At 40.9% G+C, this 10,776-nt stretch overlaps 1 protein-coding gene across 1 annotated transcript; it reads left to right on the forward strand.

Moving 5' to 3' along the window:
- Positions 1 to 8,882: 8,882 nt before the first annotated feature.
- LOC132185938 (uncharacterized) lies at positions 8,883 to 10,570 on the forward strand. Its single transcript, XM_059599754.1, has 2 exons — positions 8,883 to 9,310; positions 10,349 to 10,570. Exons 1-2 carry the CDS (start codon positions 8,980 to 8,982, stop codon positions 10,375 to 10,377), a joined length of 360 nt encoding a protein of 119 aa, XP_059455737.1. The 5' UTR covers positions 8,883 to 8,979; the 3' UTR covers positions 10,378 to 10,570.
- Positions 10,571 to 10,776: the final 206 nt, after the last annotated feature.

The following is a 10,776-nucleotide window of genomic DNA, read 5'->3' on the forward strand; positions in this document are numbered from 1 at the left end:
GGGGTTACACCCTCCCTCTGCTCAAGTGCCTATCAAAGAATGAGGCTGCATTCGTACTTAGAGAAATTCAAGAAGGAGTATGTGGCAGCCATTTGGGAGGAAGAATGCTAGCTCACAAAGCTGTCTGAGCGAAGTATTATTGGCCAGGAATGAACCGAAGTTCCCAAGAAATGATCAAACACTGCGACAAATGTCAGCAGTTTAACAGAATATTGGCCAATCCGCCCGAAGAATTAAGCCTGGTTTCGTCTTTGTGGCCTTTCGCGCAATGGGGGGTCGACTTAGGACGCCTGCTTCCAACAGGAAAGGGAGGATGTCGATTCGTCGTGGTCGCCGTTGACTACTTTACTAAATGGGCAGAAGCCGAGGCATTAGCCACCGTAACCACTGGAAACATAAGGAATTTCCTTTGGAAAGCAATCGTTTGTCAATACGGTATCCAGCACGCTTTTGTCACCGACAAAGGCAAACAATTCGATTGCGAACCTTTCCGAAATCGGTGTTCCGAGCTTCATATAAGCAATTACTTCTCATCTCCCGGACACCCTCAAGCAAACGGTCAGGTAGAGGCGACAAACAAAACTCTGATGAAAACTCTGAAGAAGAAGCTTGAGGACAAGAAAGGAGCATGGGTAGAAATTCTTCCAGAAGTGCTATGGTTGTACAGAACAACCACCTGAATGCTGACAGGAGAAACCCCTTTCTCTTTGGCATTCGGATTCGAGGCAGTCATCCCGGTATAAATCAGTTCGATCAGCTTCTGAGTGAAGCACTACAACCCCGAGATGAACGAAGAGGGAATGATGTTAAGCTTGGATTTGCTCTACGAAAAGAGGGACAACGCTCAAACGATGATGGCTACTTATCAACAAAGAACGGCCAGATATTTCAATAAAAAAGTTAAGACGATATAATTCAAGACTAGGGACTGGGTCCTACAGAAGGTTAGCATAGCCACCCGGGACCCAACGGTAGGAAAACTCAGACCCACATGGGAAGGACCGTACAAAGTCATTAGAAGTCACCGGCAAGGAGCCTATTACCTACAGGATGCGGAAGGAAAGCCACTACCGAGACCTTGAATGCTGATCATCTGAAAAAATACTATCAGTAATTTTTCCATTTTATTTTATTTCTTGTAATTCTTGACTATTTCAATATAAAGTCTATTCACGACAACTTACTTGAGCGTCGGAGAACCCTTGGTCCAAAAGACCATGGGGCCCGGTGACAAATTCCTTGTCTTGCAGTAGTCTCGGAAACAAAGGAGTAAACCCTTAGCAAAAAAAATTCCTTGTCTCGGAAACAAAGGAATAAACTCATAGCAAAAAAAATCCCTAGTCTCGGAAACAAGGGAGTAAACCCTTAGCAAAAAAAATCCCTCGTCTCGGGGACAAGGGAGTAAACCTTTAGCAAAAAAAAAAAAAAAAAAATCCCTCATCTCGGAAACAAGGTAGTAAACCCTTAGAAAAAAAAATCTCTCGTCTAGGAAACAAGGGAGTAAACCCTTAGAAAAAAAAATCCCTCGTCTCGAAAACAAGGGAGTAAACCCTTAGCAAAAAAATCCCTCGTCTCAGCAAAAAAAATCCCTTTTCCTCGAAAGAGAAGGAGTAAGCGAAACTCCTCAAACACCTGGACACAACTAGGCAATCCAAGCCAAACGAATAAACAACACCAAGAAAAGGATTCATTAAACAACTCCAGCAAAGATCGAGATGGAAAAGCAGCATGTAGCACATCAACAGAATCCAAGATAAACATTTCATTAAAGACTTTTTCATTGCAAAAGATTCAATTACAATAGTCATAAAGATCGAGTCAAAGCCATTACACGAAAAATCAAGCTACAACAGACTTAGCCAAAGACATTCAACTGCTATCATCGCATACAAACCCAACTACTTCAAAAGCATCACATCTGGACTTGACCTGGTACTCTACATCCAGAAGGACGTTGTACAACGAATCGCATTTGGGTCAACACCCCGGAATATGAACAAGAAATTTAAGGCCTTTGACAGGCCATTGCCGTTTAATCGAAGGCTACTCTTGGTGACCTTCACTTGATGGACCATTTTTCTCAATTGCCCTGGCTTTCCAGAACCGGTATTTTCTACGAAGTCTCTGGCATTTCTCCTCCTCCTGTAGAAACAACCGAGTGGCAGAATAAAAATTGGAGGCTTTCTTCCGTCTGTTCTCATGAATACTAATGAGATAAGCCTCAAGATCCGCGATCAGCCGGCCTCGTAACTCTAGCTACCGATCTTTCTAGGCTATCTGATAGTCCTTCACTTCAACATCGGCCATCAACTTCGCCAGCTGGTTGGAGCAGTCCACCAAGTACTGTTCTCGTGCCTCCAACAACAAGTGTAGTTTGGCAATTTTTGCCTCAGAACTGCGAGGAACACGAGAATGAAGTTGCTCAGCTGGTGGATAGGACGAGAAAGCAACATCCCCAAGAGGAGCATAAGCAACATAAGCAGCTGACGACTCTGTCTCTACCAAACTCCCAGATGAAGAAACAGAAGCCATGAAGAAATAAATTTATGGTGCTTTTGTTGAGAGAAAAGTCAAAGTCAGTTAAGTGGAAATACCTTACACCCAAAAGGGATATTTATAGCGCAAAGCCTTTGGATGATAACAAGTGATCTTAAATGCGAGAAGACGTCCCACGCAAAACCACCTAGGAAATCCAAATGACACAGGCTGAAATCCGAATGACAATGCTACACGTGTCCCGCCATGGAAGGCCGTGCAAGATAATGATGACCTCCGAAATTTGAAACGACAGATATCAAAAGGTCCATGAAGAATTTAATGACCGAGGTTTAAAATTAAATTTTAATCCTCGGCCATGGGGGGTAGAACACCCAACCACAGAATATAGCAATAAAGATACTCAAATCATTCAGAAATTATCTGGAAATATCAAAAATTGAGAAATATCAAAAAAAGGCATTCAAAGTATCAAAAGACATTTAGAAGGTATCCAGAAACACCAAATTTCAAAGTTCAAAAGCAGTTCAAATATATACAATGGAAGCAAAAATAAGAAGAAATTTAAGTATGAGGAGCCGCTCCCACATCATCAGCATCAACATCTATAACGATCTCGGGACCGAAAGGCTTGGGGGGTAAGTTCACTGCCTGCCAAAACTCATGCACGTTGATTTTTGGAGCATCAGGAACCAATTATCTACCCGCATTAACCATCTTTTTAATAGCAACAGCAAGTACCTCCAAGAAATTCGATTTCACTGTGGTAGGGTCAATGTCAAACTGATCCCTACGGATGGTTAAATGCCGATGATTCTCGAAGCCCCAATGAAATCTGCGTGCCCATAGCAAATTCCAAAGCCAAGGAACAAACGACAGCTCCGCAAGATATCAGACCGCTTTAGCTTTCCAGTAAAGGTACCCTTGGCGAAATTGATTACACCTGGCCTGGGAGCTTTCCAGTAAAGGTATCCTTCAAGCAATTGTCTTCCGACTGGGATAACTGACCCTCAAGCGTCTCAGAAAGTTTCTGGAAACCCTCTTCGGAAACCCAAACTTGATGAAGCTCCTCCGCAATTTTTTCATTCTTCACAGACGATTGAGCAACCGTGACCTTCGCCCCCATGACACGTTCTGCTAACTCTTAGTTTTTCTGGTCGGCAATATCTAGGCGCGTCTGGAGTTGAGCATTGGTCGATTTCGATTCATTGAGCCTCAATTTGTTCTCAAAAAGCTCGTTCTTCCTTTTAGCCAACAGACGATGAAGATTCCCCACTTCAGAGTTAGGATCCTGAGAACTAGAGGCCTCTGGTCGGTTGCTCATTTTCTGGACCAGGTCCCGAAGAGTGGCCCTCTCATCAGCATACTCCCACTAGCCTTTTTGGAATTCTTTGTACCAACCTGCAATGAGGGGGGAGCACTACACAAGAAAAAAAAACATTTTACGTCAGAAACAACGAAGATATTCGGAAAATGAAGTGTAAATAACTCACTGAGTAATTACAATGGATCAACTTGTCCACAAACATCTCTGGAGTAAGCCGACCCTCTTGTCGAGTATAATTCGCTGGAAGCAACCTGGTGACAGTCGACAAACAGTTCCCACCCAAACCAGAGGCCAATGACCAGATTATTGGCGAACTCTTTCTAGAATGCCCCCTAAGCAGCTGTACTCGATACACGGGAGCCTGGTTGGACTGCTCAGTCAGGGGGTCCATAGGTCTATCCTTAGGAGAAGACGGAGTGCAGGTCTCACGCTGAGTGGCCACTGGCTCTCCAGGCTCCAGAGGCCGCGCATCCAAAGGAACTACGTGGAGAGGAACAGCCTCCGCTAAAAAACAAATAGGCTCTGAAGCCTCATCTGAGCTGCGAGGAGGACCGAAAGTTATCGGAATAGAATCTGATCGAATGGAAGATAACATGTCCATAAGTTCTCTGGACTTGCCCACACGCCCTTTCTTCAAATGCGGCTCCAGGGGTACCTTGCCCTTGTCCGTTTTTGTCTTGGACACCGACATGCTTGTCTCGGCAATCGGAACTAGCAAAACCAAACCCTGAACTTGGGGGTGTGAAGACTTAGGAGGCAAGTCCGAATCTCTTGGAGCAGGAACTGCAACAGCAATCAGCTTGCCCGAAGAAGAAACATTCTTATGTGCTCGACTCTTTTTGCTTGGAGGCCGAGCAGGCGACTTCAGAACCGCTTTGTCTCCAGACGGATTTGACCTTTTGGGATTCCCTTGACGATCCCAGACAACCTTCTCATCCAGAATCTAGTACCCCAGATGTTCGTGTAAAGAGGAGTCAGTAACGATGTTAACAAAAAGCATTCGGTCCACGTTTTCATTAAGCTGAGAGTACTGCTAGATGTAATCGACCTGACCTTGCTGCTCCAAATCCAATACAAGGCATTCTTTCCCTAACAAGAAAAAGGAAATAAGAACATTTTAAGCATGCACAAAAAAAAAAAAAAAAAAAGACAGGACACTTACAGCTCTCTCGGGAGGTACCCCATTCCAAGGACACGGAATGCTACAGAGGTAGAGCCTCGGACGTTGACGCCTCCCAAGCTCCAGATATGTAGAAGAACTGCTCTGCCCAATGCTTATTATTGGAGTATGTTCTCCCGAGCTTGATAAATTGGTTCTTCCCGTGAACCATGAAGGTTACCGTTTCAGAAGTAGGATAAAAATGGGGACCATATATGTTCAAAAACTCTGGGATCGACAAAGTCTTCCTCGGGAATACGGAAGGCCACAACAGAAGCGTAGGCAGAAAATAACGCCAACCATTTGGCATCAGTTGTACAGGAGCTACTCCCAAAAGATAACATCTTCCTCACTAGAGGAGAAAAGGGCAGATGAACCCCTGCCATAAACATACGTTCGTGAACGCATATGTCTCCAGGACCGCCAACCATTCCGGTAGAGCCATCTGGAAAATGCAGAGAAATCGACGAAGGAATGTCGTAATTATGGCAGAGCACCGTCTCATCCTCCACCAAAAAGTAGGATCTTTGCCAACGAGGGAAATCCAGTTGTAAGGATGAAGAAGACGCTTTGCCAACCGGACACACTCTGACAGAAAAATCGTCAAAGCGGTGAAGCAGAGGAATCTCCGACGACTGCTCTTTGGCAGTTTCGCTAGCGTTTGTTGGAAGCTTTTGGGAAGACATGGTCATAAGAGAAATCAGAACGCATTGAACTCTAGTGAGATGAATGTGGATTTGTAAGATTTAAGCAATAGGACTCTACAAAAAATCTTTATAAAAGAGGAAACCTAGGGCAAAGCGCAGAGCATTTAATGCAGAAACATCATGAGCCTACAGTCACACTTGAACCAAAGAGACTTAAGCCGTCTTTCCTTTCTAGAAACGCCACACCAATATCACTCACTGAGCGACATCTATTTTATTGATTCTTGCTTCCATCCGCAAACCACGCCTAGAGGGACGCGTGGGCAAGACAACTATGCATTTACATGGATAAAGACAAAAAATTTAAAGATACGAAAAAGTGCAACAGATTGCTGAATTTCCGGGGCGCATAAATGGCAGGCTCCATAAATGGTTAAAATGCCAAGAACAACGGCTAAAAGGAGTTGAGCAGGGTGCGGCACTTGAACAGACAATCCCCGAGGAAGGAACGCTATAAGAAGATCGAAAGTTTGAATTCTCTCCTCCCGAAGTCTCGGCAGAAGGAATTTGGGGGGTAACTGTGACACATAAACACAACACTTGAGCTCATGGGTTAGAAGCCCAACATTCCAAAAACAACCCGATACATCCGAATGGGCCCTATGAAAGCAACCCATCATGAAACAGCAAATGCGATGTTGTTTGTTACACTCTCGGTCGATCAAGGATCAATCCCTCTGCCACAACGAATCTTCCCCACCTAACATCCAGGTGCATCTATTACAGTTAGGATACAACTCGGTTGTATGGACAACTCACACATGGCAGAATCATCGGAATGGTTACGATCTGCTTATAAAGGACCTCTAACAGTTACACGCCATCCTTGGAATCCGATCAATGTAAGTAACGGACTCTTACCGATCATAATGACGGGAGACACGAATATTAACTCTACCGGCCGTTATGCCCAAACCCCGGATCTTCCGCCCGGTCATCATAGCCACCCACCTCCGCATAATCAACTATAAAGACCTCACTTTAGAGGTACGCAAAAAGGACTCTAAGCTCTATACTGAATCCACAATAACACTAACTTAACTATCGGAGGAGGAACTGCCTAACACCCCCGGGGCATCCTTTTAATGTGTGCTCTAGTTTTGTAGGTTTGACAAGTAGCACAAGAGAAGAAAGGATTGACTTGGATTCCCTTGGGCTCACCATAATGGAAACTGTCCCAACAAAAGGCAAATACTATTTCCTTCTAATCTTAATAATAGCTATGAGTAATGCTATACGCAATATTTTTATTCTCCTTTTATCCTCAAAAGTTAATGTGGTTTTTAAAATCATCATTGAGTTAAAATTCAATAGTGATCAATTCCAAATCTAATTGTGATTTTAAAAGTCAAATCAACTATCCAATAATGATTTTAAAAGCCATATAAACTTTTAGCAGATAAAAAAGAGGTAAAATTTTTGCGTATAACGTTATTTTGTGCACTAAGATGATCTAAAATGGAAAAAGGAAAATTACTGTAACAAAAGGGGTTTTTAGTTGCTTTTATAATTACTTTCCCGTCCTCAAGGATAGCTCAGTCGGCTGGGACCATGCCTAATGAAGCGGAGGTCATTAGTTCGAATTCTCCTCCCCCCTCTTGTGCGGACATGTCAAAAAAAAAAAAAAAATTACTTTCCCTATTATGATTATGTTTATTTTCTTTACTATGATTAAATTTATTTTAATTATTTTCCTTTCCCTACTAGGATTAGGTTTATTTCTCTTCTATAAATATGCCAATTTATAATGTAAAACTTATTTATTGAATTATTATCAAATCAGAGAATTTTCTCTCAAATACTCTGCGAAGTTTTATATTTCTTAAGCTTGGGAGCTTATTTTATCTTTTGGTAAAAACACGCAGACGATTGTGGTTACTTAGTCTTCCGCTACGTCAATTGGTATCAGAGCAGACTTTATACTGATCCCGGCCAATCAACACAACCGTGACGATCCCCTTAACCCGTTTTACTTATCCTCCACTTTCACCCATTTTTTTTTTTGGGTAAGATTCTTCACCCATTTTCAGTTTCTTTCTCTTTCTGCAAATTCTTCATAATCATTTTTAGCAAAACAAGAAGAAGTCAAATTCTATAGTAAAACAAATTTCTTAATACTAAGCATTTCGTCGCGCAGAGGGAGATAGGTCTTTTTGCAAGATAAAAATTTCTCCCCTTCTTTAAATTTCGTTTTAGATTTATTTTCTATGTGTTTTCTCTTTCTGCCATGTCCGATTAAGAGGAATGTGTGGGTTTGAATTTCGGTTCTAGTTGTTTTATTTTCTGTTGAGAATTTGTGTTGGGTTGCTCTTTGTGATTTTGGTTGTGACGGCCGATTAAGTGGAATTTTTTGGATGAGGCGAGTTTGGGTGTTTGGTTGAGGGTGATTCTATTTGAAGTGATTTTAGTCTTGGAAGTATAATTTTTGATTGGGTGCATGGCCGAACAGGTGTTTGGGTTGAAAATTTTTGGGTGATGATTTTTGGTGGCAATCCGGTTATGATTCCATTCCATATGGCGATTTTGAGTTAGCTTTGGCCGAATTTTGGCGGTGATTCTTGTTTAGATTGATTTCGCTTTTGAGGGACAAATTGTGGATGTAGGGTCTTAATATTAAGAAATTTGTTTGATTAATTTGGGTTGATTCGTTGCTGTTTTGCTGTAAATGGTTATAAAGAATTTGCAGAAACAGAGTGTGGAAGTGGGTGGAGAAGGAAGAACAAGCAAAAAAACGGCGTTTAGAAAACTTCTGCTAATTCTTAATGCTCTTTAAAAGCTACGTCGTTTAAGTTGAAAATAAAGAAGTTTTAATCTGGACCGTAAATCAAAATAACAGCATATGGTGCGATTATTTTTCTACGGCATGGAAGCCATATCCAATTCCGATAGCGATAAAACACTCAAAATCTTAAAAAAAAAAAAAAAATGCTTTAAATGGAAATATAGGATCCTATTCCATGTTACTCCTAATATTAATATGGGAGGGTAAAATTGTAATTTTACTTTTACCCGGAGAGAGAATCGGATCCTAATATTAATTAACAGATCTCAACTTTAATTCATTTATATTAAATGCATTACCCTTTATTACTTGGAAGGAAAAAAAGTTGTCTGAAACAGTTAATGTCTTCTCTATAACTATTTATAGCTATCCTTAAATTCACTAACAAATTAACAATTGCTGTGGCCCAGATTCGTCTCTAACACCATTTAATTAAACCTGCAGCTGCAGACCAAGTGTTTGTATATAAACCAGCACCAAAGTTTAAAAGAGAGACTGAAACACAGAGATGGCAACTCCTACAAGGCGTTGCTTGATCTTGACAGCTCTAACCAGCATTCAAATCCTACTCTCGTGGGGTGGCATTCATCAGGCATCTGCATGGGAATGTCAGCCTATCGACGGCACATATATTTTGATTGGATGCTCCGCTAGCCTTGAGAAGGACAAGCCACAGGCTGCACCAACCCCTTTGTGTTGCAAGGCGATCAGGTTCGCCGGCATGCATTGCGTCTGCAAGGCCATCAGAAAGGAAATAGAAGAACTTTATAGCATGGAGAAGCTGGTTTACGTGGCTGCCTATTGTGGCGATCCACTAGACCCTGGAACACAGTGTGGAAGTAAGATCATCTCTTTCTCTTCTAAAGAAGATCTTTTCTTGAACCTATAACAATTCAAGTTTGTGTGAAAAATAAACTGGTCTTTCTAATATATATAAATATGTATCATTAGATTTGTGAATTTTAATATTGACCATAACATAAATTATCTTCATTTCATTAAAAATTGAGATATTTCCCAATCATGAAGGTTAAAAAAGGTGAGTTGATTGTAGTGTTTTGGATGATTGTTGGTTCCTTATTGTTGCTGTCGCTTTGGGTGTTCTGTCCGTTTGTCTTGTGTCTGCTCTTTGTTAGTTGGTCTGTCTTCTGGATTTGTAAGTGATCTTGGCTGCTGCTTCCATGAGTAACCAGTCAGCTGGTTCTTTGTACTTTCTTCCCATATCTATTAATATCCGACTAATTCACCTGGAATAAAAAAAGAAAAGAAGAAGAGAAAACACTAGAGATACTTTCATTTCAATCTCGCCTCCTATATTTCATGACGTGACAATGCATTAACCCCACAAAAATTTACTGTTGTGGTAGTATATATGGCGTAACATTGTCATGTTAGCCAAAAAAAAAAAAAAAATTATCAAGCCTCTTCCACCGATGGCCGACCACAAGAGGGTGGTCGGCCTTCCCAACCAAATCTTTCGGGATGGTTGCACTACTCTCGGAGCTACGAGAGCTCTTAGTGTGCTTTTTAGTGGTCCAAACCACTCCCACTTGGTGACTGGGGGTGTCATCAATGAGGAGATGGGGGACAAATTTTTGTGTTTCACTTGGCAAAGGGTAGAGAGAAGGAAGTGAAATGAGAGTATTTGTAGCATTAAATACTAAAAAAAAAAAAAATATTGGTCGCCTATGTTATATAACCATTTGTGCACTAAAAAATGGATATAATTACTTTTGATTATTATGAGCAAGATATTCATGAGTTTTCCACTTTGGTATAATATTCAAATATTCATATTTTTGTCCAGTGTATAGTGATATTTTCATTCTATTCTATTACATATTAAGTAATAAATTATAATGTATTTATTCTTGCAGGTTATAAGGTCCGTCCAGGTCCTAATTAGGAGAATGCTGCAAAGTCCAAAGTCTAGAGTCCGGATCACTAAGCATGAACTCTATCATTGCTGATATGTGAACCATTATGATATATGTTTCTTAATTTTCATGGCAAAATATGTCCAAATAAAAGAGAAATATAATGGATTCAACATTAAATGAACAATTTGAATATGGGTGGCAATTCGTGTTTGTGTGTTGGATTTAGGTTGTGTGGAAGCATATGTATAAAATTGTATACATCAATCATAACTTGATCTATTAATTAAACGGGTTAAACCTCTCAACTCTAATTCACTAATTTTTGTGTTGGGTTCATATCGAATTCTCAATAGTGTAACAAATTACAAGCTCTAAGTCAGAATTTGGTCGTGTATTTTGTTTTTTGTAATTGAAAAAAGGGAGGT

This window comes from Corylus avellana, chromosome ca6 (assembly GCF_901000735.1).
Source record: "Corylus avellana chromosome ca6, CavTom2PMs-1.0".
Classification (NCBI taxonomy): Eukaryota; Viridiplantae; Streptophyta; class Magnoliopsida; order Fagales; family Betulaceae; genus Corylus; species Corylus avellana.